At 41.6% G+C, this 27,582-nt stretch overlaps 1 protein-coding gene across 2 annotated transcripts in view; it reads left to right on the forward strand.

The window, feature by feature from the left end:
* Positions 1 to 27,582, forward strand: part of PXDN (peroxidasin) — a 143,627-nt gene that overhangs the window by 43,021 nt on the left and 73,024 nt on the right. For both annotated transcript variants that reach the window (XM_073674228.1, XM_073674229.1), the window contains exons 2-3: positions 21,290 to 21,361; positions 25,998 to 26,069. In XM_073674228.1, the coding sequence (XP_073530329.1) occupies positions 21,290 to 21,361; positions 25,998 to 26,069 (144 nt within the window). The remainder of the gene's footprint in view (positions 1 to 21,289; positions 21,362 to 25,997; positions 26,070 to 27,582) is intronic.

Genomic DNA, 27,582 nt, shown 5'->3' on the forward strand with positions numbered 1-27,582 from the left:
TACCCTGCTGTTATCCTTAAAAGGAATCTGTCAGTAGGATCATCCCTCTTAAGCCGTCTATATGGACATGTAGGTCATAGGAAGCTGAGTAAAATGATACCTTGATATCTGCAATCAGATGTCTTATTCCAGAGAGATCCACGTTTTTCTTCATATTTAAAAGAACTGTGTAGATCTATGGGCCGGACACAGATCTCACTGAGAATCTGCCTCTAGAGTTTATTATAACTGAAAGGAGGCGTTACCGGTGTGAGACATGTAGATCAGGAGAGCCGATTGTCAGCCATTACATGTCTCACAATGGTAACTTCCCCTTTTATTTAAAATAGTCTCTGGAGGCAGATTCTCATGGATATCTATGTCCCACCCATAGACCTTAACAGCTCATTTACATATTAACAAACACATGGAATTCTCTGGAATAAGACATCAGATCTTTGATATTGAGGTATCATTTATTAAACTTTGCATGACCTGAGTGCGAGGGTTTATCCTACTGACAGATTCCTGTTAACCGAAAATGTTTTCCTCAAATAGGTGCAAAATACAATTTGTCTGTAATGATAAGTGTTTGTGGGTTTTTCCAAAACTAGAGAGCGCTCCCAGCAGGTTTCCCCCACCCCAGGCCTTTTTGTCTTTTATATTGACTAATGAAGAGACATTTTTACGATTTGTGAGTGCCTTTATTTTTCTGTTCTGTCTCCATCAAGTTATTTTTAATTTGTTCTTTCTTTAGGGTATGTTCACACGTCGCCATTTTGCTACTTTTTGTTTTCCTTGCATTTTTGCAGCAAAAAAACACAGCATTTAACTGTTTCAGCAAAGTGAATGAGATTTCTGAAATCTCATGCATGTGTTGCTTATTTTTTTAAAGCCGTTTCAAATCTTCAGCGTGCTGATCTTGCAGTTTTCCTTCTGTTCTAATGAAAGAGAAAAACAATCAGACACCCTGCAGGAACAAAATGGTGGGAAATTTTATAATGAAGGCTAGTTAGAAAGTTGCTTAAAATGATTGTCCAACTTTATCATGTTGATGAGCTATCTCTTGGATAGTAATTAATCCGAAGAGAGAAGCAATGCTTACCACGTGACTTGTGGTACGGTCCAGACAAGGAAATCCAAAAACCAATTGTCCAGCGTTTGGGGATTACTATTCTTTGTAGCTTTATTCAAATCTTAATAAAAACTTCATATTGGCAAACATGTATAGGGAAAAAAAAACAAAACACCAACGCGTTTCGGGCTTGGCATAATATTGTTCACAGATAAAACAGACATTGTATTTAAAAACAATGAGAATCTTTGACTGAGTCGGAGCATCTTCAAAATGGCAGGTCTTGTGCAATGTTTCCGGTATCCAGTAGTTAGTATCAGCCAAAAGTTATCCAAGAAAGAAGAATTGGTGAACAAAGGACACGAACTGTTTTATTATTGTCTCTCAATGTAAAGAGAGAAACCCTATGCTTCAGGACATCATGGAAACTCCTTGCCTCCACTTGTGTGAAGTGTATTTTGCAGAATTCATGATTAAGACATTCCTGTCGTACTTTTTCCATCACTCTGTTTGGTCTGAAATCTCAAGCACTTGTTGTTAGCCTTTCTGTATTATGACAGGATTTTCTGTTTTTTTTTTCTCATGTTATTTTAGGCTGTGTAGGTTTATGCTGGTAATATAGCTTAAATCTCACTGTGCATTCAGCATCAATATAGTTACACCTTTTTTATTTGGTCATCATACCTTGTTGTTAATGGATGTCTTCAAACACAGGCTGGACAGACATCTGTCTGAGATAGTTTAGTGAATCCTGCATTGAGACCAGATGACCCTGGAGGACCCCTCCAACTCTAACATTCTATCATTCTATGAAGGCTTTGCTACATTTATTAGATCTCTAATATGTGTTAAACACCACTGAGCTACATACAGATGTTAACCAGGGCTGTGGAGTCGGTAAGCCAAACCTCCGACTCCTCAATTTCCATGACTACGACTCAGACTCCCTCATACACGACTCATGTTTAAGTGATACATTTACTGTAGCACAGATTCATCTCAGCTAAAAGCCTAGACCCTTAGATCAGGAATAGGACAGACATTTATAGGATATTTCATAACTTTAAATATTCCCCACAAACTGCATTGAACTACTGTACCCAATTTATTATATATTTTAGGAGTCAGTCCATTTTATACCGACTCCAATTCCACCAAAATGGGCTCCGGCTCCGACTACACAGCTGTGATGTTAACTGTACGTTCAAGTAACTTTTCAGAATAAGCTGTTGTGTGCACATGAATACTACTATTTTTGTTCATTATGATTTTTATCTTACATTTTTCACCAGATTTCACCTCTCCAAGCTCTATCTCCAGTTTTTGCAGTTGTATCTGAGCTAGTGTGAAGAGACTATCTACCATGATGTCTTCTATGCGCAGCACACAAAGAGGAATTCTTGTTCTTCTTTTCCAAGCAAACAGACAGAAGCAGCAGCATGGAGAAAATTACATAGCAATACTGAGCTGTGTACTTGTGAATCCAGCTCTGCCATAAGCTAATATACTTGCTAACAAGCTGTAGCATCTTGTTTTTGTTCTTATCTGGCTTTGATCCTCTCTCTGCTCAACATAGACTTCCCAATATGCACTGTAATCTGATGCCTCACTGTGCTGGAACTCAATCTTATCTTGAGCAAGATAGATGTGGGCTGTTTTTTCATGGTGATTGAATTCTGGAGTTAGGAGTAAGGGAGAGAAGTGGCTCGTAACAGATAGATGTAAATATATAATATATATATATATACTATTGATTCATGCAAAGGTTGGTACAATGACAGTGTGACCATTTAAAGAGGTGTTCTCAAGGATAGGGGATCGACAGGATAGGAGATAACTTTGCAATCGGTAGTGTTCTGGCCCCCATGGCCCACGCAAATCCCAAGAAACGGGGCTCTCCTGGCTGAATAAAGCAGTGGTCGGTCATGCACACGATAGCTCCATTCTTAACGATAGCGCCGGAGTTTGCCGAGTGCAGCAGATGGATGCAGTTGCCACTAGTTCATCTTTGATACAGAATTATGTTTATTTCATAATGTGAAAAAAAAAAAAACCTTACCTAATGATGAGTTGCTCTCCGGAGCACAAGAAAGAATTTGTGGAATTTGACTGCTAAAACAAGATCAATTCTTAAGACAGATTACAACATTTAGACTAAACAGTAATAATAATTTTAATAATTTGGGGAAAAAGTCAAATTCCAAGACCAAGCACTGGCATATTTTCCCTTGTGTGTTAATATACTATTAGAACAATGAAATAATCTTTAGCGCTCTTGAAGAAAAACATTTAAAATAAATGACGTGACCAGACACGCTGTTGATGGCGGCTCTCGGGGTGTTTGCTTTTTCAGGAGAATGCTAAAAAAATGAAATCTATAGCTCAGGCTCTTAACATACGAAATACTCTAGACTGTAGGAGCCAGTGGGCATATTCTCTTTAGTGTGTGCTGCCATGATATTTACTCTGTCCTTTTTTTAATATAAAGGACTTGGACAAGAGCAAATATAACAGCAATATGCAAGATGGCTTCGCTACAAGGAAAGGCATTCTGTCCTGTTTCTAAGCCCAACAGATACAGGTGCATCTCACTAAATTAGAATATCATCAAAAGTTAATTTCAGTTCTTCAATACAATAAGTAAAACTCATCTATTATATAGAGTCATTACAAACAGAGTGATCTATTTCACGTGTTTTTCTCTGCAATCAGACCTCTACTATGGGCCATACAGGTAAGTATAGATTTACTTTTCTATACCCTGTATGGCCCATAGTAGAGGTCTGATATCTCCCAGGGGGGTGACAGATTCCCTTTAAATGGGTATTCCTGTCTCTGTAAGTCATCTTCCTTCTGACCACTGAGACTCCCATGGAACCTACACATCCCAATGTGAATGGTGCTGTGACCAAAGATGCACATCTCTGCTCCATTCATTCTCTACCTGACTACCGATTAACACCAAGCACTGTACTCTATTTGACAGTCCCATAGACAATGAATGGAGCCGAGGTTGTGCATGATGAGCCACTGCTTCTTGCCCATGTAGGTCTGCAGATCAAATTCTGAATGAAGTGGTTCCCAAAAATGCGCACCACTGCTTCATTTATAATCTGGGGGACTGACTAAGATTTCCGAGAATAGCGCTTTGCTTTTTCAGTAGCCCCATTGATCATGGGCATGTCTGGCCACTGCTCCATTATGGGGCCCTGCAGATCCACCATTCTATGGATTAGTGATGGATAGAGATGAGCGAGCGTGCTCATTTAACCCTTTCATCGAGCACGCTCGGGTGCTTTCCGAGTATCTTGGGCATGCTTGTATACTATGTTCGAGTCCCTGCGTCTGCATGATTTATGGCTTTTACACCGCGTCAACACATAAAGATTTCTTAACAAACAGGCAATCCCTGCATGTCTTGAAGCTGTCTAACAGCCATAAATCATGCAGATGCAGGGGCTCGAACATAATATACAAGCACGCCGGAGATACTCGGGAAGCACCCAAGCGTGCTCAGTGAAAAGGTTAAACGAGCACACTCGCTCATCACTAATGGTGGATCATAGCTGCCTCTACTTGACGCATCAGAGCGCGCACAATTCGGACCAGTTCAGAGCAAGAATCTCACTGGTCCAAATTGTAAATCTGTCCAGAGCTCATGGTTGCCGCAGGCAGCAAGCTGGGGGGCAGGGAAGCTGTGCGCTACTGAAGATCTTTAAAGAAATTTTCTGATATAAACATTTCCCCATCAAATTATTTTACCTAAAGAGCATTTCCAAAAACATTAGGAAGGAAAACCATCCATCTACAATCTCTGATATCCAAATGGTTTCTTCAAAGAAAGGACGGACAGAAATTCTACCTCCACCTATTGGATGTAACAATCCTAAGAGTCAATGTCAACCCTTGCCATATGACTGTGAAACTTAATATAAGCACGGGCTGCAATGCACAGACTGTCCGACTCAAACTCTACAGCCTTATATACACTAGCATCCAAAAGTTTTGATTTTTTTTTTTTAAAGTGTGATTACTTCAGTCTGGTTGTTGTGATGCCATTTTCCTGGTGATTTTAGTAAACCGGAAGCAAATTGTTGACACCTATAAGGACAAAAATTGTGTTTTGACGTTGTTTTATCCCTCTATGTGTAACATTTGCTGGGCCAAATGTTTTGCATATTTTGTCATGGGTAGTCGAATTTTGCCTAAAATGTTAATTTTTTTTTTGTGTGTATTTTTAGATTAACATTTCTCCTTGCGAAGATCAACATGTTGAGCATGTCACGATGAGGAGACTTTTAAAGCCGCAATGCTTCTCTGGGACATATGCAAATTGTCTCTTCAGAGAGGAAGAGGACTAGAACTCTAGTGCCACCTACAGGAAGTAGCAATCCTAAAAGTCAATAGTGACCCTTTAACGAGCCTTAGTGCATGACTTAGGATATAGGCCAGAACCAGAAACTCAGTCATGTGATAAGGCTCATTATAGGGTCACTATTGGCTTTTAGGATCGCTACTTCCTGTAGGTGGCGCTACAGTTCTGGTCCTCTTCCTCTGAAGAGACAATTTGCATTTTTAGGTTAAAACATGGCAAAGACCAATTTATCACCAGATGTCAGGAAGCTTATTCTGAGAGTGAAGTCAGGCAAAAGCCAAAAAGAGGAGCTATGGAATTCAACTGTTCTCAGAGTCAAGTGTCACATATATTAAAGAAAGAAAAAGAAGGTTATGGAACAGCTGACAAACCTAGAAGTGGACGACCACGGAAAACTTCCTCCAGAGTTGATCATATTATTAAGAAAATGTCAGTATCTCATGTCTATAAAAGTGCTGAACAGATTTCATACAAAATGAACGAAGAATATGGGGTCAAAGTGAGTCGCCAAACTGTGGTGCGACGGCTAAGAGCAGTAGGGTTGAGTGCACGAGTTCCAGTTAAGAAGCCTTTCATCTCTGCAAAGAACCGGAAGGCCCGACTTGAGTTTGCCAAAGAACAAACAACACAGCCAATGGAGAGAGACAGATTGGTCTAAGGTGTTGTGGTCGGATGAATCCAAGTTCAATCTGCTTGGTAGTGATGGCAAGCACTATATATACCGCCCAATGGGAAAACGTAATAATGTAAGGTACCAAACACCTACAGTGAAACATGGTGGGGGCAATGTCATGGTTTGCGGCTGCTTTTCTGCTTCTGCCATTGGCCCTCTGCATAGAATTGATGGAAATATGAATGCTACTATGTACAAGGATATACTGGAGAATGTAATGCTGCCACATGGTAAAACCAAAGTAGACAGGAGATGGAGATACCAGCAAACAATGATCCTAAGCACAGATCCAATTTAGTCAAAAATTGGTTGGCAAAGAAAAATGTTCACCTGTTGCAATGGCCAAGCCAGTCACCTGATTTAAAGCCTGTAGAGCACTTTTGGGATGAGTTAGGACAATGAGTTGGGGCCCGTACCCATAGCAATAAAGATGAATTGCTTGCAGATTTTGCAAATGGAATGGAACAAGATCCCCAAGATGTCTTGAATACCCCAGTGGCTTCAATTCCTCGTCAGTGTGGTGCAGTAATTAAAGCAAGAGGTTATGCTACAAAATACTAAGTTACGGCATTGTACACAATGAATTACTCTCTATGTTGTGATCAATAAATAGTATATGCAAAACTTTTGGCAGTCAGGTTTCTTTAATTAAATGACCATACCTATATTAGGGTATGTGCACACGATGCAGAAATGAAGCAGAAAATTTCTGCATCATTTCTGCATCTCCCTGGCAGAAAAAAACGCATGCAGATTGTGCATGCGTTTTTCCTGCGGAATACATGCGGATTCACATGCGTTTCCGCATGCGGATTGACAAGCGCTTTCCAGGCGATTTTAGCATCACCTGGAAAGTGCTTGACAACTAGGTCACACTATTTAAATCCATGCAACCGGCATGGATTTATATAGTGTGACCCGAGAGAGTGGTAAAAATAAAAAATAAATGTATACTTTACCCTCTGATGGCCTACGCTGTCCTGCTCACTCCGTTCTCCCGGCTACCGGCAACTTTGAATTGAAAGACCTGCCGACGTCAGCGTCACGTGACCCGTCACATGACTCTGACGTCAGCGCAGGTCCTTCAACTCACTGCAAAGTTCCGGGAACCAAGCAGGAGCGGTGCGTGGGCCGACAGAAGGTAAGTATACATTTATTTTTTATTTTATTCTTTTTTTACCGCTTTTTTAATGGTACCTGGGTCCGGAGGAGAGTCTCATCTTCTCCACACCCGGGTACCATCCGCATATTAGAACGCGCCAATTACGCAAGTACAGATGCAGTCTTGCGGATTTGGCGCGTTCTAATGCAAGTCAATGGCGGCGAAAACGCAGCGTTTCCGCAAAATAAATGGACATGCTGCGGATTTTTGAGCGCAGCATAAACGCTGCGGAAAAATCCGCATCATGGGCACAGCACATGCGGATTTCAATTGGGGAACATTGCTGCCCTTCTACCATGCGTTTTTAATGCGTTTCCGCAGCGTTTCCGCAGCTGCAAAAACGCCGCGGAAACGCATTAAAAACGCATCGTGTGAACTCGGCCTTAAAAAATATTTTAGTTAAACATGATGACCACTTCATGCACTTTCAATTCATCACCATGAAAATGGCAACACAACAACCAGACAGAAGTAATAACACTTTAAAAAAAAAAAAAAAAAAAAAAGCAAAACTTTTGATCGCTAGTGTTGATCCACGTACAGTCTATGCATTGTGATTAGTGTTGAGCGAGTATGTTCTGTCCTAGTATGCTCGGGCCGAGCTCCGAGTAATTACAGCTGCTCGGTGATATGTTTGAATCGCTCCCGTGTGCATGATTTGCGACTGTTTGTCAGTTTTACTACATGAGAGGAATGTCTATTTCTTACACATGTAATAAAGTTGTCAAACAGTTGCAAATCATGCTCACGGGAGCGATTCAAACATATCACCGAGCAGCTATAACTACTCTGAGCTCGGCCCGAGCATACTCGCTCAACCCTAATTGTGATTCATGCTCGTACTACTGAAACCTTTTCCCAAGGAACTGCAGCTTCACTTTTCACCTGGACTTTGCTTTACCTCCCTCCAAACACTCACCAACTCCCAAAAAAAACAATGCTCCCACTCAGGCCTCACACCACTGCCCTATACTGACCAGATCATATATTACATCACAAATCTTCAACAATACGGAGAACTGTGATTAACCCTTGCACTACGTTTCATGGAGGTCTGCATGAGCCCTTTGGATAAGAGTTCCAGTCCTGTTCCTCTCTGAAGAGGCTATTTTCATATTTAAAATCCCAGAGGAGCATTGCACAACCTATAAGTCTCTTAGACCCTTGTTACCGGGAGGAATTAACTTTATTCCTCCCAGCAGGTTCCAGTCATAGTCAGCACGGGTTCAGCCACCGCTCAGTGTATAAAGAGTGACTGACAGCAGTCTTTAATGCTGATCCACTGTTAGTCAGTACCAGGGGCACGGATACAGCCGCTGCTCTCTATACACAGACTGAACCCACTCTGGCACCTCCGCTATGACTGGTACCCAAACGCTGCTGGTAGGAATAAGGTTAATTTCCTCCAGGCAGCGTGGGTTTAAGTGCTGGCATCGGGCAGGTTCACAACGCTATTAACCTGACTAATTAACCCCATATCTGCAGGTTAATAGCGCGGTGACCGGTTCACTTAAGTGCTAAGCTGGACATGGGATGATAATTCCTGATACAGGGGGTGCTTGAACCTGAATGCGATAGTGTGATTGGAGTGCTTGATGCAAGAATATCGAATTAGGGTAAGGTGGAAACCCCTAGATGGGAGCATACTGTCTTGGTCTGATTTCTGTGGGGAAGCTCTGGCTGTTATTATGCTGACAATGGGCGCTCGGTGTCACTACTGTGGTCGAGGCAGGAGCTGGATGTCACTATTCGGGGGGGGGCTCTGGATTTAGCTTGTGCCGCTGAACGTAGCTCTCGGGGTAGGAAAGGATGAGGATCACTGGTTTAGAGTATTAACTTTCTGAAAGCTGAACTGCCATAATTAACTTTTGCTTTGAGCCAAGTCTCTCATAAATTCTAAACAAAAAACTTTTTAGATCACTTTAAATATCCTACAAATGAGAGAACACACATGGCCTGTTCTGGAAGGATTGCATCACTGCAGAGTATCAGTGTTAAAAATACACAGGAGGTCTCATAATTTTTTTTTCCCTCTTCTTGAATTAAACACAAATTTAGAGAAATCCAAAACGTGTTTTCTTTCAGTATACACGTTAAAGGGGCTTATCTGAGCTTAAAATAATTGACCAGAAGAGCGACCAGTTGACAGATAATTGAAAGAGAAGAGTGACCAGAATGGTGACCGGTCTGCAAACAATGTCCTATGAGGAACGGTTAGAGGATTTGAGAAGGTTTAGCTTACAAAAGAGAAGACTGAGAGGAGACTTAATAGCTGTCTACAAATATCTCATGGGCTGTCACACTGTGGAGGGATCAGCTTTATTCTCATTTGTACAAAGAAAGACTAGAAGCAATGGGATCAAACCGAAGGGGAGAAGATACAGATTAGATATTAGAAAAAACTTTTTGACTGTGAAGGGTGATCAATGAGTGGAACAGGCTGCCACAAGAGGTGGAGAGTTCTCCTTCAATGGAAGTCTTCAAACAGAGGCTGGACCGACATCTGTCTGAGATGGTTTAGTGAATCCTCCATTGAGCACGGGGTTGGACCAGATGACCCCAGAGGTCCCTTCCAACTCTACCCTTCTATTTTTCTATGACTAGTTAGTGATTTGTTTTTCTCTCCCAAATATTTCACTATTGCCTGTGAGGGGTATTAATGAAAAGTGAAACCACAGCAGCTCTGCCACAAAGAGGAGACCATGCAGAGTCATATAGCGGAACAGAGTGCTGAGGAACAGAGGGCATAAAAGTAATCAATGCTCTGCTGAGTCTATACCTCCTCTACCATGAGCTCTGCAGCATTGAGAATGTCTTCTGTGGAGTGATGGAGCACACTGTCTGATGGATGAATCTGGGTTTGGTGAATGCAAAGAGGACATTACTTGTTTGACTGCATTGTGCCAATTGCAAAGATTTTTTGTGGAGCAAGGATAATGCTATGTGGATGTTTTTCAAGGCTTTAAGTTACAGTGAAGGATAATTGTAATGCTTCATCATACAGCACGTTTTGGACAATTGTAGTTTTAAACTTTGTGGGAACAATTAGTAGGACGATCCTTTTCTGTTCCACCATGACACTGCCCCAGTGCACAAAGCAAGGTCTGTAAAGGTATGGTTAGGAGAGTTTGATGGTATTGAGGTCAGGATTCTGTGTGAGCGAAGTTCTTCCACACCAAACACCTTTGAGTTGAACTAGACCAAAGATTACAAGTCTGGCCTTTTCCTTCAACATCAGTGTCTGACCTTACAAATGATCTTCTGGATAAATGGGCATAAATTTCCACATACACCTCAAAAATCATGTTGAAAGCTTTCCCAGAAGAGTGTAAGCTGTGATGGCTTACAAAGGGACCGACTCCCAATTAAGGTCTATGGATTTAGAATGGGACATCATAAAAGCTTCCATAGTTGAAATGTAGGAGGGGCACAATACTTGTCCATATAGTGTATTTTCGTTTGTGTCTGATTTGTACCTTTATGCCCAATTCATCAAGGCGCTTTATCCATAATCCTGGCTTAAAGTTCCTTAGAATGTTTAAAATTTTCTTGTGCAGCTTGCAAAAAGTTCCACCACTTTTGGTGTTTTGACCCCTGTTCTGGTTAGATCGTCAACATAGATGGAGCTTGGGTGGGTCGTGACTAAGCTCGCCCAACAAATTCAGCGAAAAACAAATTTGTTTTTCATATGGTCATTGTCCCAAAATGCTAAAGGGACTCAAATACTTTTTTTGGCATTTACTACCTTCTCTAAAACACATAATTAAGAAGCTTCCAATGTCCCAGAGCCTTCTTATAAACAGAGGGATTACCAGGCTTCCTTATGATGAAAAACTGTTCTAGATTTTTTTTTTTACTTTAGTACTATGACGGAATGCTTTCCGCTGGCTTTTTGTACAGAATTATGTGCTTTGTATCTACAGGGTCATTTTTAAGAGGCCCCTTTCCCTACTGTGGTTGCATATAGAAGTGAAGGTCCAGTTTGTGGACATGAGCTCTGTAAATCAGGAGTCTGCTGAGTAACTGGAGGGAGAAGATTACTGCTCAGGTTTCCTCTGCAGCTTCAGCAGAGGAGTGTTCGTCAGTTTTACTGTCGGACACGCGAGTGCAGGTGTTTAGGAAAAGGTTTTTTTTTGTCTTTACATGGAGAAGAGATGTTCAGTTGTTCAAAACATCTACCTGTTTTATCATTGCAAAATCTTTACCAAAATCTCTGTTCATTAGTATGTTGTGTATAGGGGGCAAAGTAAAAGCTTTATAAGGTAGAGATGGGAAAATGTGCATTAAGATCTTCAGAAAAAAAACTAATTTATTGAAAAAATATGAATTACAAAGTTGCAATTTGCATACCAGGAAACGCGTTTCAGACCAAGTCTTTAGTCATTGCATGTGGTAAAGAGCAAAAGCTTTATAAGCTCTAAGAATTGTATCGCCAGATCTAAAACTTGACTTTAAATGCTGTATTATTTCGCCCACACTGCAGTGTTTATTGCATGGCACATATAATTTACTTTATTCATTTTTGCATTTATCATTAATACCGGCAGCCCATGTTTTCATGCAAGATGTATTGTGCAACAAAATACAGTGCAATGCCCGTACTGGTGGTTTTTTTTTGTTTTTTATGCTTAGCTGTTTCTGTGGATGACCAAATAAGTTAAGTAATCGACTCTCAATCTTAAAGAAGGGTTGTCCTTAAATAATCTCTTTTGAATGTCCGTAAGAAGGTGGAGAAATTAAAAAAATATATATAATTCCCAGACTGTTTCTGCTCCTTTTGTTTCTAGCACTGTCACCCAATGGTCTCATGGCGTTAAAGAGAATTTGTCCGCTGATGTGGCCCAAACCATGGACGCATGTATCAGGCACTGGCTGTACGATCACAGCCATGTATATTTGTCTCTGAAACCTGTATAGATGGAGACCTGTCAATCACTGTCAGCGGGTGGGGAGAAGCCTGCCGGGAACCTGCCTATATGACTAGTCATCTGTGCGGGTCGGTCGCGGGCGGCTATTAATCTTCCGCTGCAGCGTTTCACAGTCAAACGTACATGGCTGTGATCGTACAGCCAGTGGTTGATGCAGGCTGCCTACGGTATGGGCAGAATGTACCAGCTGACAGGTTCCCGTTAACATCTGATGGGGGCGTCAGGTGACCACCACAAGCACAGGCAGCATGAATCAGACACTGACTGCACGATTTGATGCCATGTATGTTTTATTCTGAAATGCTGCAACTTTTCAGAGGAAATGTAAATTGAAAAGCTGGTCGGTGGGTATATGTCTCGGATGATTTCTCCCATATGGTGCGGGCTGGCTTTACCACATTCTGCTCCAGTAGAAAAATGGGTATCTCCCTACAAGTGTGTATAGGCAAAAACCTGTCCGTCCAAAGAGATCAGTGCAAGGAGAAGCCGGTGGTGGGCTGCAATGATTGAGTCACTATAGACACACAATCACTGATTGTAAATTATGTTTACTGTGTATGCCGCAGCATTGCAGTTTAAAACATACCTGGCCAAACTCGTGCCGTGGTTTGTGCAGCGTGAATCTGATGGCAGGATCCCTTTAAATAATTTGACAATTTGGTTAATTTCCAAAATGTGTTGGCAAGAGACCCTATATATAATGCAGTATATAATATAGATTATTCATCTGATTCTCTTACTGTATGGTTTTTAGTGCTGAAATAAGTGCCTACTAGTGGGTTGCTTGAAATAGGAACTCTTGAAATTTAGTGAACTGATCCCCTTTTCTGTTACTTATTCCTCCTTATCGTTCTCATGCATTAATGACAAACACTCAACATTGTAATTGCAAGACCAAGAAGGAAAAGTTGTAAAATATTAATTTTACACTGTGGGGCAGCACGGTGGCTCAGTGGTTAGCACTGCAGCCTTGCAGCGCTGGGGTCCTGGGTTCAAATCCCACCAAGGGCAACATCTGCCAGGAGTTTGTATGTTCTCCTCATGTTTGTGTGGGTTTCCTCCTTATTCTCTGGTTTTCTCTCACACTTCAAAGACATACTGATAGGGAATGTAGATTGTGAGCCCCAATGGGGACAGTGATGATAATGTCTGTAAATTGTCTGAATTGTAAAGCGCTTCGGAATATGTTGGCGCTATATCAATAAAAAAAAGATTATTATTCACAGGATAGATAGGCAAGTTAATGATATGCAAATGATGAAAACGGAAACAAAATTTTCAAACCCTTTCAATTTATTTAGTATAGAGTATGAGCGCCTCGTGCACAAATTCCCACACTTAAACGTCTTAGCTGCTATCAATAAGGTTAATGGCTGTCTGAGGAATGTTCTTCCACGCTGAATGCACTTGGGTAAATCATCAAGATCCGCTGCTGGCTGCTCCCTTTGCAGTTGCCAACCATTGTGCTGCAGGCCATGGTGCCATGTAGGCTGCTCACAGTAGCACAAGCAAACATGCTGCCTCTTGTTTTGTCGAAAAACAGCTCCTGGAACGCTATGAAGAAATGGACCATGCCTTTGGTTCCAGGAGCAAATCAATGTAACGTTGAGCTGTTGGTGCACCTGGAATGAAGGCTAGAGGAGTCCGGCTACCGTAGATTATGCCACTTCACATCATAATCCAGTGTGTAGTGCCAGTGTGACTTCCTTCTTCATGGCGTTGCCCACATGGTCTCCTCAGTTTCGAAGATTGGCGCACTGATCCACTCTGTACTGCAAGTGAAATTAAACATCACATGCCAAGCCCAAGGCGTCACAGTGTATACTTAAGGTATCAAAAGGAGTTTGCACAACTTTGGGCTACGAGCCAAACGCCAACCTACAGGTGTCCATTGAACTCGCACCACCGCTCTCAAAGGCTACCATGGTGCAGAGCAAGACGGCAATAGAGACTGGAATGGAAGTCCATCCTCTAGTCTTTCATAATCTTTTGCTTCAGGGCTTCTAGAATTCAGTTTTATTCTTGTGTCCTTGATGTTTATGGATATCCAGGATTTAAATTTTGTTTTCACACAAATCTCATTTTCCATCTATTTTAAAAACTAGGAAAGTTGTCCCTTTGTGTCGTAGAATTACATCAACATCAGTTTCCCATGGATAGATAATAAATGTGTTTTTAAATTATTTGGTCAGGAGGACACCATACTGACCTAAGTAAAGGAGATATACTGTGTACTGCTCTTCATATCCCCCTTAGAGTTAATTAATCCCATTCATTACCCACAGCCCAGGTTAGGCTGATTTTTTATTAACAGCATTCAGCTCTATCTCGAGCCATGGCGACTTCATGGATGAAAGGTCTATAGGAAGACGCCATGTTAATTGGTGGTGACAGCCAACAACTAAGATTGGGGCACCAGGAGCTCCAGTCGCAATAGGTCAGGAGAGTAGTCATGTCAACGAACACACCAAACAGGTTTAATTTTTAATCTTTTACCTCTAGCCCCCATTTAAAGTCAATGCAGACATTGCAGTAATTATGTGGGCCTTGAAAAAGGCAAAGCCCACACGTCTTGGCACAAAATAAGTTGCTCCCCTTTTGCTATAATATCTTCCCTTATATAGTTCCAGAACCATTTTTTTTTAGGGAGGGTAAAATTCTCCTTCTGACTTTGAGCTCTTTTATTATCAGTATCAAAAATTCCTTCTAAGATAAAACTACTGACTTTAACAGGAAGCAGTTACGATGGGGAAAAAGGCAAGGGAGGCAGTCTATGGAGACCAGCTTTCCTAAGAATATATTTTTAGTCCATACTACTTGTGTGACTTATCCAATGCAGAAGTGTAATTTACAAGAAGGAAGCACCATTGTCCAGACTTCATTCAGACTAGTCAAAACCTACAAGAAGCAAAATGATCATAAACCCTGCTGTAACTAAATACGTAAAAAAGCAAAAATGCATTTAAATAACAGGGTTCTTGGTAAGTACTGTTTTTGATTGCCGATGGTGGGATGACTTTCATGCTTTTTGCAATGTGACCCTGTTCGGTATGGTCCTACATTGTCTAATATTAAAAACCGTACCATGTGTCAGAGTTGGCCTCAATGTGTATAAGGGCTGACAAAGGACCGGGTCCCAGACTGTGGACACCACAGTTTGAGCTGGATATTACATTTAAATAGCTTCCCATGGCTGGTGTCCACAGTTTGGGATCCGGTGGTTGGGGTGAACGTAAAAATGCCAAATCGCACATTTTTTGAACAATTCAAGTTGTACAAAAATAATGCCTCAACATTGGCGAGAATCGGGTCCTACATGTCCAGGTGTAGTTGGCTTAAAAGAATTTCAGAGGACGAACAGACAGCATAAATGATGGGACTCCTCATATTGATAGAATATTGTGAACCATTTTGGGCTCCATTGTATAAGACAGACATTACTGAACTAGAGTGGGTGCCGAGAAAAGCGACCAAGGTTAATAAGGGAACAGGTGGACTACAGTGTCAAGACGGGTTATCAAACTTGGGGTTTTTCAGTTTGGAAAAAATGAAGGCAATAGACAAATATATGAAGGGGACAGTACAGAGATCGTTCTAATGATATTCTGACACCTGGAACTTCAGTGTTGACAAGGGGGCATCTTCTATGTCTAGAGGAAAGAAAATATAATCATAATCACATATGCAGATTCTTTACTGTAAGAGCAGTGAGACTATGGAACTCTCCACATGTTGTAATGGTTGATTCACTACAAAAGTTTAAGGAGTTTCTCAATGCCTTTCTTGAAAAATATAATGTTACCGGTTATGGGCACTGGATTCTGTGATGGGACGGTGATCCAGGGAGCTAGTCTGCTTGCCGAATATGGAGTCCTTAACATGGATCAAATGTATGAATTTAACTTGATGGACTTAAATCTACTTTCAACCTTACAAACTCGCTGTATATGTCGTCCTCTATTGCTCTGCTTCCATGAATCAACTTACTGGTACAGTACAGACCAAAAGTTTGGACACACCTTCTCATTTAAAGATTTTTCTGTATTTTCTTGACTATGAAAATTGTACATTCACACTGAAGGCATCAAAACTATGAATTAACACATGTAGAATTATATACTTAACAAAAAAGTGTGAAACAACTGAAAATATGTCTTATATTCTAGGTTCTTCAAAGTAGCCACTTTTTGCTTTGATGACTGCTTTGCACACTCTTGGCATTCTCTTGATGAGCTTCAAGAGGTAGTCACCGGAAATGGTCTTCCAACAATCTTGAAGGAGTTCCCAGAGATGCTTAGCACTTGTTGGCTCTTTTGCCTTCACTCTGTGGTCCAGCTCACCCCAAACCATTTCAATTGGGTTCATTTCTGGTGACTGTGGAGGCCAGGTCATCTGGCGTAGCACCCCATCACTCTCCTCCTTGGTCAATAGCCCTTACACATACTGAAGGTGTGTTTGGGGTCATTGTCCTGTTGAAAAATAAATGATGGTCCAACTAAACGCCAACCGGATGGAATAGCTGCAAGATGCTGTGGTAGCCATGCTGGTTCAGTATGCCTTCAATTTTGAATAAATCCCCAACAGTGTCACCAGCAAAGCACCCTCATACCATCACACCTCCTCCTCCATGCTTTACGGTGGGAACCAGGCATGTAGAGTCCATCCGTTCACCTTTTCTGCGTCGCACAAAGACACGGTGGTTGGAACCAAAGATCTCAAATTTGGGCTCATCAGACCAAAGCACAGATTTTCACTGGTCTAATGTCCATTCCTTGTGTTCTTTAGCCCAAACAAGTCTCTTCTGCTTGTTGCTGGTCCTTAGCAGTGGTTTCCTAGCAGCTATTTTACCATGAAGGCCTGCTGCACAAAGTCTCCTCTTAACAGTTGTTGAAGAGATGTGTCTGCTGCTAGAACTCTGTGTGGCATTGACCTGGTCTCTAATCTGAGCTGCTGTTAACCTGCGATTTCTGAGGCTGGTAACTCGGATAAACTTATCCTCAGAAGCAGAGGTGACTCTTGGTCTTCCTTTCCTGTGGCGGTCCTCATGTGAGCCAGTTTCTTTGTAGCGCTTGATGGTTTTTGCAACTGCACTTGGGGACACTTTCAAAGTTTTCCCAATTTTTCACACTGACTGACCTTCATTTCTTAATGTAATGATGGCCACTCGTTTTTCTTTACTTAGAATTTGTGTTATGGCAAGAAAAAAGCAGCTAACAGTCTATTCAGTAGGACTATCAGCTGTGTATCCACCTGACTTCTGCACAACACAATTGATGGTCCCAACCCCATTTATAAGGCAAGAAATCCCACTTATTAAACCTGACAGGGCACACCTTGTGAAGTGAAAACCATTTTCGGTCAAGTCATGAAAATACTGAAAAATCTTTAAATGAGAAGGTGTGTTCAAACTTTTGGTCTGTACTGTGCATGCTCTGCTCCTGCACAGTTCCTCTGCTCGCTGTATATATCGTCATCTGTTGCTCTGCTTTCCTGAATCATCTTACTGGTGCAATTCTCAGCTTGATATTTCTGCTTTATCTGACACATTCCAGTCAATACTCACATATGTCTGTCCTTTCCCTACTGTAGATTTTATCTGATGTTTTAGAGGTGCTAAACTGCAGAGCCTACAGAGTCCTAGCTCTGTCTTTGATCACCCAGCCATCTGCTGGTGATGTGAGAAGCTGCTAATTTAGCCACAAGCAGCTCCCACAATGCCCCTCACCTGATGGTTTAGTGTTCCCTATATATTTAGAAGCTCCTTAAGGGGTGCACGCGTGCTGGGTTGTGCACCGTCTTCTTGTGCAAAGTGTCTTTGTAGATAAGTGGCAGTTATTTCAGAGGCAGTTAGTCAGGGAAGGAGTCAGGTAACCAACACTTTGACCACTTACTCTCTTTTAACTATGTTTCTGTTAGTTTTCACTTTTTCCTCTATAGTCCTCCACTTTCTAGTAACCCCTCAAATCCTACACCTAGTAAGGAGCTCTTCATCTCTCCCTCCATCCTCCCCATTCATCTCACCTCCTCCTCAAAATTATTCCTCAACATTCAATCCTGTACTTCCAAACACAGACAGCCACCTCATGCTCTCTCCTACTCCCACCTGCTAAGGCTTTCTCAACTCCTTCTCACTGCTGGAGATATCTCTCCAAATCCTGGTCCTCCTCGCCATATCCCCACAGTCACTTCTACCTCCTATCCACGACCTTCCACAAACTCTCGCAATCTTTCTAACCTCATACCCATCCAACTAATCCCCACTTCCTCAGTTGCACTAACAAGAGCTCTATGGAACGCTCGCTCCGTCTGAAACAAATTTTCCTACATCCACAACCTTTTCATTACTAACAAACTTTCCTTCCTCACCATCACCGAAACCTGGTTCATGCCCTCCGACACAGCCTCCCCAGCCGCACTTTTGTATGGTGGACTCCACCTTTCCCACACCCCCTGCCCCAGCGGCAAACATGGTGAAGACGTTGGTTTTCTCCTGTCAGATACCTGCGCCTTCACCCAAATCCCACTGCCGCCCTCCGTTACACTCCCCTCTTCTGAGGTGCACTGTGTGCGCATCTACTCCCCCTCCCACTGCCTGTCATTTACCAACCCCCAGGGCTAGCCACTACTTTCTTAGACCACTTCACCACCTGGCTGCTTCACTTCCTTTCTGCTGACATCCCCACTATCATAATGGGTGACTTCAACATCCCCATTGACACTTCTCACTCATCTGTCTCTAAGTTCCCATCCCTCGCTTCCTTCTACGACCTTGCTCAATGGTCTTCCGCAGCCACTCATAAAAATGGCCACACGCTGGACCTCATCTTCACCCGCCTCTGTTCCCTATCTAACCTCTCTAACTCTCCTCTCCATCTCTCTGACCACAATCTATGACCACAACCTACTCACATTCTCTTCCCTCCCATCTCCAGGTCCACAATCCCCATTCCACAAACTTGCACACCCTCACAGAAACCTCAAACACCTTGACCCTACACTCACTCTCTGAATCCCTCCTCCCTCTTAAAGACATAAATTCTTTACACGACACAGATGTTGTTGCGGCTTTATATAACACCATAATAGCTGCAGCTCTCGACTTGATCGCCCCTCTCACACATACCAAAGCTCGCACAGTCAACAGGCAACCCTAGCACACCAACCTTACTAAAGAACTGCGACGGGCCTCCAGGGTTGTTGAGCAGAGATGAAAAAGGTCCCTCTCCATCAAGCACCTCATCACATTCAGACAATCCCTCACTATTTTCAAGTCCACACTCACTGCAGCAAAACAAACATACTTCTCATCTCTCATATCTTCCCTGTCTCACAACACTAAACAACTATTCAACAATTTCAATTTTCTCCTCCGTCCCCCAGCGCCTCCTCCCTCTTCTCTCATCTCAGCCGAAGACTTTGCCTCATTCTTCAAGCAGAAGATTGACACCATCAGACAAAGCTTTTGCCTAAAGTCCCCACAACCCTTCCTCATATCTACTCAACCTTCCGCCTCCAAGCCCCACTTCTTCACCATTACAGAAGGTCAAGTCTCCTCTTTACTCTCCAAATCACACCTCACCACCTTTGAACTTGACCCAGTCCCGTCCCACCTCATCCCTAACCTTACCACAGTCTTCATCCCAATCCTAACCCACCTCTTCAACCTGTCACTAATAACCGGTGTATTCTCTTCATGTTTCAAACGCCTCAATCACACCCATCCTCAAAAAGCCCTCCCTTGACCCATCCTCTCTGACTAGCTACTGCCCCATATCACTTCTCCCCTATGCCTCAAAACTACTAGAACAACATGTTCACCTTGAACTGTCCTCCCATCTCTCCTCATGTTCCCTCTCCGACTGCTTACAATCCGGCTTCCGACCGCTTCATTCGACTGAAGCTGCCCTGACCAAAGTCGCCAAATCCAAGCGACACTACTCCATCCTCCTCCTCCTGGACCTGTCATCTGCCTTCGACACAGTCGACCATTCCCTCTTACTACAGATTCTCTCATCTCTTGGCATCATGGACTTGGCCCTATCTTGGATCTCCTCATACCTAACAGACAGGACATTTAGTGTCTCCCACTCACATACCACCTCCTCATCTCGACCCATATCTGTCGGTGTCCCCCCTCAGTTCTAGGACCTCTGCTCTTCTCCATCTACACCTTTGGCCTGGGACAGCTCATAGAGTCTCATGGCTTTTAGTATCACCTCTATGCTGATGACACACAGATCTACCTCTCTGGACCTGATATCTCCTCCCTACTAATCAAAATCCCACAATGTCAGACCGCTATCTCATCCTTCTTCTCTGACAGATTTCTAAAACTTAACATGGATAAAACAGAATTCATCGTCTTTCCACCCTCTCATTCATATCTCCCATCTGACCTATTCATCAACGTCAATTGCTGTTCACTCTCCCCAGTCCCACAAGCTGTGTCCTCCATTCATCTGTGATCTAGTCTCCCGGTACCTACCAGCATGCAATCTCCAATCCTCACAAGATCTCCTGCTCTACTACCCTCTTATTTCCTCTTCCCACAATCGCATACAAAATTTCTCCCGCGCATCCCCCCCTACTCTGGAACTCTCTACCCCAACACATCAGACTCTCGCCTACCGTGGAAGCCTTCAAAAGAAGCCTGAAGACCTATCTCTTCCAACAAGCCTACAACCTGCAGTAACCATCGCTCCACCACATTGCTGCATGACCACCTCTACCCTCCCCTACTGTATCCTAACCCATCCCTTGTAGATTGTGAGCCCTCGCGGGTAGGGTCATCTATCCTCCTGTACAATTCGCTGACTTGTTTTGTTAAGATTATGTAAATGTTTTTGCTATGTATACACACTTTTTCACATATAAAGCGCCATGGAATAAATGGCGCTATAATAATAATAATAATAATAATAATAATGTGTGTTTTGTAGACGTATGTTACACAGTAATGCCTCTTTTTGGCATGGTGGTAGTAGTGTTCAATTACCCGACCCCAGTGAACGATGTTCTCCTCCAGCGGAGTATGTGTGTGTATAATCTGTGTATATATAACTTTTTAAAAAAAAATACATTTGTTCTTGTTTTGCAGGGATTTACGGTTCAATAGGATAAAGGATATTCAAGCGGGTGCATTTAGACATCTAAAGAATCTTAACACCTTGTAAGTAAACCTGTAGTAACGCGATTAGTATTTCATTGTCTTAAGATTGCTTTATCTTTAATCAGAGGTCAGGGTGCCTTTATTTTGAATGCCTTTTTTCCTAATATTGCTTTAAAATATATATATATTTTCTGGTTAGCCAATAAAGGTATCACCCCAAGAATACTTTTGTCATTTTTGGCATACAAGTATTTACATCGATTCCTAATATTGCATATTTTAGGTACTCCCCTCTGTATGTTTGATTCTTTTTTTGTGTTTTTTTTTTTTAATATACCCTTATGCTGAAAATGAGCAAAAAAGACTTCTTTCCAAGAGAAAGTGGGCTCTCTATGGTCACTAATTGGAGATGGCCATACTTATCTATTGTGGGGTTATTTCCCCCAGTGTAGACAGGATTAGGGTATTAGTTGAGTTGAGATGCCTTTGACAGAAGTCGAGGGTACTGTTTCTTCATATGAAAGCCTACTGCCTTACACTGATGATAGGTAAGAACCCAGGAACAGCTGTCTGCAGATGGTAGTTTTTTTTCCTTTTGGGGAAGACTAGTTTTGTGAAATATCCTAAAACATGTGACAAGGCTTACTAGAGGGTCAACACTGACAGGTACGATGGTTACCTTCAATACAATTGGTGACACTAGAGCTCCAGCTTTATTCCTCTGACATCGGGCATTGCTCTCTAAGAAAAAAGTCATGCAGATATACTCTCTAGGTCTCCATACACCAGCTTGGCGGTCTCCACATGTAGAGACAGTACACCCTAGGCCGTATAGCGGATGGACATTGCCGGCAATGTAATAATTTATGATGGCAATAACTTGTAAGACTCCTGGATGAATGCAGCAATTATTCTCTGCTCAGTAAGCCGATCTCTCTCGTGTATTAGTCTTAAGAAATACTGAGCTGTAGCTTGAGAATTTGGGAGAGGGAAGCAGGAAAAATCTTTCAAGTCCTAGTAAATCCTCCTCATAAAGAGAATGTGTAAACATCCAAGAGGGAGGGCGGATTGTTTTGTATTTCGGATGTTTCTGAAGTAGGTTCTTGACTACATTAGGGTCTGTTCTTATTTACTTCCGGGTGACTGCTAAGTGCCGTCATCAAATTCTGCTGCTTTTTGAGCCTATATGCCCATCATATGTCCAGGACAGATTTTTATCCGCTGATGGTTACTAAAGAAGAATTCTTAGAAATGACAGCAAGCAGATAACTTGAAAGCAGTAGGGTATTGATGCACAAGATTTATTATAAAATTGTATAATTAATTCTACAGAGAATGCATCATCAACATAAGTCCTTAAAGGGGCTGTCCAGCCATTTAACCCCATTCACAATCATGACTATGTTCCTTTTTTGCTTTTCCCTTCCCCCCTTGTTTCTAGAGCCATAACTTTTTTTTATTTTTTGGTCAATATGGCCGTGTGAGGGCTTGTTTTTTGCTAGATGAGTTGTACTTTTGAACGACACCATTGGTTTTACCACATCATGTACTGGAAAATGGGGAAAAAATCCAAGTGCAGTGAAATTGCAAAAAAAAAGTACAATTCCACAAATGTTTTTTGAGTTTTTTTTCCATTTATCATGTTCCCTAAATGCTAAAACTGACCTGCTAGTATGATTCTGCAGGTCATTACAAGTTTGCAGATACCAAACATGTATAGGTTCTTTCTTATTTAAGTGGTGAAAAAAAAATCCAAAGTTTGTAAGAAAAAAAAAAATAAATGTCACCATTTTCTGAGACTCATATGGTCTCCATTTTTCGGGATCTGGCCCGGGTGAGAACTTATTTTTTGCAGTCTGAGCTGACATTTTTATTGATAGCATTTTGGGGTAGATCCAATGTTTTAATCGCCTGTTATTGCATTTCATTGCAATGTTGTGAGTACTAAAAAACCCGTAATTCTGGCGTTGTGATTTTTTTTCTCGTTATGCTGTTTACCGATCAAATTAATTTACTTGATATTTTAATAGATCGGTCATTTCTGAACTCAGCAATACCAAATATGTGTTTTTGGTTTTTTTTTTTTATTCTAATTGTTTTATTTTGAATGGGGCAAAAGTGGGTTGACCTGAACTTTTTATGTTTAATTTTTTAAAACATTTTTTTTCTACTTTTTACTTGCTTCAATAGTCCGCTTAGGAGACTTGAAGCTGCAATCTTCTGACCGCCTGTGTTACACACAGCAGGGCCTCGGCCCTGCTATGTGTAACAAATCACGATCTTGTATGAATGCCGGTCTCAGGCCGGCATTCATAGGAGATTTACAGTGGCAGGCACGTGAGTTTTCTGCAGACCCCCAACTGTCATGACAACCGATCGGCGCCCTGCGCTCACCTGACAGGGGCGCCAATGGGCATGTCTTGAGACACGCTTCCATTAGGCGCTTGTTAAATGCTGCAGTGAGAGATTGACAGCAGCATTTAACTTGTTAACAGCCGTGGGTGGATCCACCCACTGCTGTTAGGGGCACATGAAAGCTGATCAGATCAGCTATCATGTGTAGGGAAAGATACGGGCTCAACACCGGAGCCCGCATCAAAGGCAGGGACACGACCTATGACGTGCCTTTATGTCTAAGTTCGTTAACAGGTAGAGTAACCATAGTTCTAATTTTTATTTCTTAAATCAATAGTACACATGAAAATAAGAAAATTTGTAATATATCTATCCAGATAGAATCTTATCAAAAATCCGAAGTGAAAAAAATGTATTTCTTTGCACAGATAATTTGAATAATAGAAAAACTTTATTTGACAAATAATTTCCATAAAACAATTAAAAAATAGGATGATGTCAATGCAAGAGACAAAAAATTGAAAAACTGATGAGTGTGTACCCGCGGCTGGAACATTTCAATAAAGTATATTATGCAGATAGTTGCTAATATAACATTTCATGCCTATTTTAGCAAGCACTACTGTACAGGAAATAGTATGAAAGTTAACAATAAAGTGCTACATGTAGAAGTTATAAAGTGTTAGAATATTCTCATAAAGTGCCAAATTTGAATGAGGGAGACCCTTTCAGAGGCTATTATCTCTTATAAAGTGCTTGGTGCAAAGTCAGTTAGTCCATAATAGAGAGCAGGATTATTGTGTACCTAATGAGAAAGAGTTAGATACAGTGATACATAAAAAGAGCTACACAAATCATAGCCAAAGAGGTATATTACCCAGTACCCGAGCAGCATCAGAAGATGCACCAATGTATACACACGCCTCCTTCGGCTATGTTCACACACGTTGTGTTTTGCTGCGTATTTTGCAGCAGATTTTTATGCAAATTTTCAGCTGCGTCTAGCAGTACCAGCAAAGTCTGTGAGAAACCAGAATTCTCCGTTCACACGTTGCTTTTTGTTTGCTGTGTATTTTCTGCCTTGCTTGCGCATTTGAAAAATGGAGCATGTCACTTCTTTCAGCATTTCTGCAGCAGAAAACGCACCTGTGTATTTGCTGCATTTTTTCACCCATAGGAAGTAATGGTTGGTCAAAAATATGCAGCGAAAAACGCAACAAATACCCTGTTTTCCCACCAGAGAAAAGTTAGCAACAGATTTGCAGCAGAAAAAATCACAACGTGTGAACATACTGTAAGTCTGTAACTTAGGCTATGTGCAATCCATCCAATAGCCATTTCTCAATTCACTCTGCTTCCTGCAGACAATAAAGTGAATGGAAGAGAGTAACACATCATTATAACCAGAGTAGACTAGGCAAAAATCTACAAGCATAACTACAAAAGCAAAAACAAAGAAATGAACCCGATCACATGTTGGTGTAAGTGCAACGCATACATGTGCGCTCATACTGTGGCCATTAACAGGCAGAAGCTAGGATAAAAACCAAATGAAATACCCTGCAGTGAGTAAATAGTAATAGTACATGTATAAAACATGGGGTACTAAATTGAAATTATTTTGATCAATTGAGCGTAAAAGCTATCCCACCACAACAAGGTGTACCCAATCACGATAGACCCTAACTCTTGTAGTTCACTACTCTACGCTCTACCAGGCCTCGAAATGATGGGGCTAGAGCAGGATCCAGACCTGACTGTTAAAACACCTGCCTGTGGAAAGCTCTATAGACAAGATGCACAGCCCAAAAAGGAGGATCCACAGCCCTGTATGTACAAAGTGCAAAAAAATAAAGCAAAACCAAACAAATGAGCAGGAACACATGTTGGTATAAGTGTAATGTGTAGGTGCTCATTCACACTGTGGCCATTAACAGACAGAATCTAGAATAAAAACAAAATGAGCAAAAACCCTGCAGTAAGTAAATAGTAATGGTGCATGTAAATAACGTAGAGTACTTGGTTGACACTATTTTGATTAGTAGATCGTTAAAAGCCATCCCACCTTATAATGTGTACCCAATCAGGATCAGCATAAGCACAAAGCCTTGATAAAGGCTTGGTTCACACTTCCCAGTTTATATTGTTTTTTTTGCCCATGCTTTTAGGGCACTTTGAAGGCACCGCTGCAAGGAAAGTGAGGACAGCAGCAAATGTATTAAAGTCCTGCTTAGGTGTACACAAGTAATAGGATTATGTTTAGGTTTAAAAACTTTATTATTCTTGGAGTCCATTAGATTAATCTACAACAATTCATTATTTCACTTCTACCTTTTTTTAGGCTTCTAAACAACAATCTGATAAAACGGATCCCAAGTGGAACGTTTCAAGATCTAGAGAACCTCAAATACCTGTAAGTTGTTTCCGTTTTTTTTGTGTAAACGTTTAATGTTGTTAGATAAAGGTTAAAGTATAGATGGATAGTTAAGGAAATGGAAAAAAATGCTTCGAAAAAAATAAATATATATGTATGTATATAGATATACAGTACAGACCAAAAGTTTGGACACACCTTCTCATTTAAAGATTTTTCTGTATTTTCATGACTATGAAAATTGTACATTCACACTGAAGGCATCAAAACTATGAATTAACACATGTGGAATTATATACTTAAAAAAGTGTGAAACAACTGAAAATATGTCTTATATTCTAGGTTCTTCAAAGTAGCCACCTTTTGCTTTGATGATTGCTTTGCACACTCTTGGCATTCTCTTGATGAGCTTCAAGAGGTAGTCAAATCGGTCCGAGACCGTAATGCATGGACTGGCCGCAGGTCATCTGTCCCGAATGTGACGGCCTCATAGAAATACATGAAACTGTCACGCTCAGATCAGGAGACCCACAGCCAGTTGAATCTCCAAGCTTAAAGGCACCTGTTAAACAGCCTTATGTTTTATTCATAAGCCACTACCCTTAGGCGCATAACCTAATTGACTCCACCTGGGGGGGGGGGGGTCGAGAACCTTCCAGCGTCTTCCCAACCACCACCCAACAACCAGATCACCCACCTCTGAGGACCTCCCACTGCCATAACAGAATAATTCAATTCCCCAAATTGGTCAAAACAAGCCATCCCACCTAAGTAACGGAACTCCAACCTAGCTGGCATCACGACGCAAATTACCAATACTCAAACAAATGTAAAAAAAACGACAGTTAAAAGGAGGGTGGATGGGAGTTTGTCTCTTACCAGGCTACACCTAAAATAGCTGTCCATTCATAAGATACCTTCTTTGTAAGCCGCCCCCCTCCCTTCTCCTTTTAAACTTGAGTACACCCCTTTATAAATTGCAAAGTGAATGAACATAAGAGAAATCTAAATCGTGTCCGCAAAGCGGAAAAAAAAAAGACAGGTCTGGACTAAACTCGGAAATGCAAGTTCATGGGTCCATGATACAACACAAACTGATGACACCGTAGTAATGTTTTTGACAAAGTGTTTTCATAGGAAAAACTTCAGAAGGACGCCCCTTCTTTTTTGCATAGGAGTAAAAGTGATGAAACCCTGACGGTAAATTATAGAAAAAGAGGCATGCGGCCCTTCATGGATCGGTGGTTCCTGACTCCAGCATGACCCCTCATCAAGGCCAGATTGATCATCGATGGTCTTGACTAATGGGGGCCTTAGTGTATATAGCGAGCTTGGGGTATGAAATAAGGAATTCTAAGAACTAAAAATGCTTGATGGGTTTTCGTAAACCTGCTAATCAGCATTTCCATATAAAATAAGCCCTAGACATACAGTGTGTGTTACATCTTTTGGAGAGTTATTATCCTAATCGCGTCCGGTTGCAGCTGCCTTCCCTGTTGGATGGAGGAGATCCAAAGTTTTGATCAGTCACAGACCTGCTGATATGGAGTGA

Source organism: Phyllobates terribilis, unplaced genomic scaffold, assembly GCF_046119375.1.
Source record: "Phyllobates terribilis strain yellow unplaced genomic scaffold, ASM4611937v1 Scaffold_3__8_contigs__length_932513732, whole genome shotgun sequence".
NCBI lineage: Eukaryota > Metazoa > Chordata > Amphibia > Anura > Dendrobatidae > Phyllobates > Phyllobates terribilis.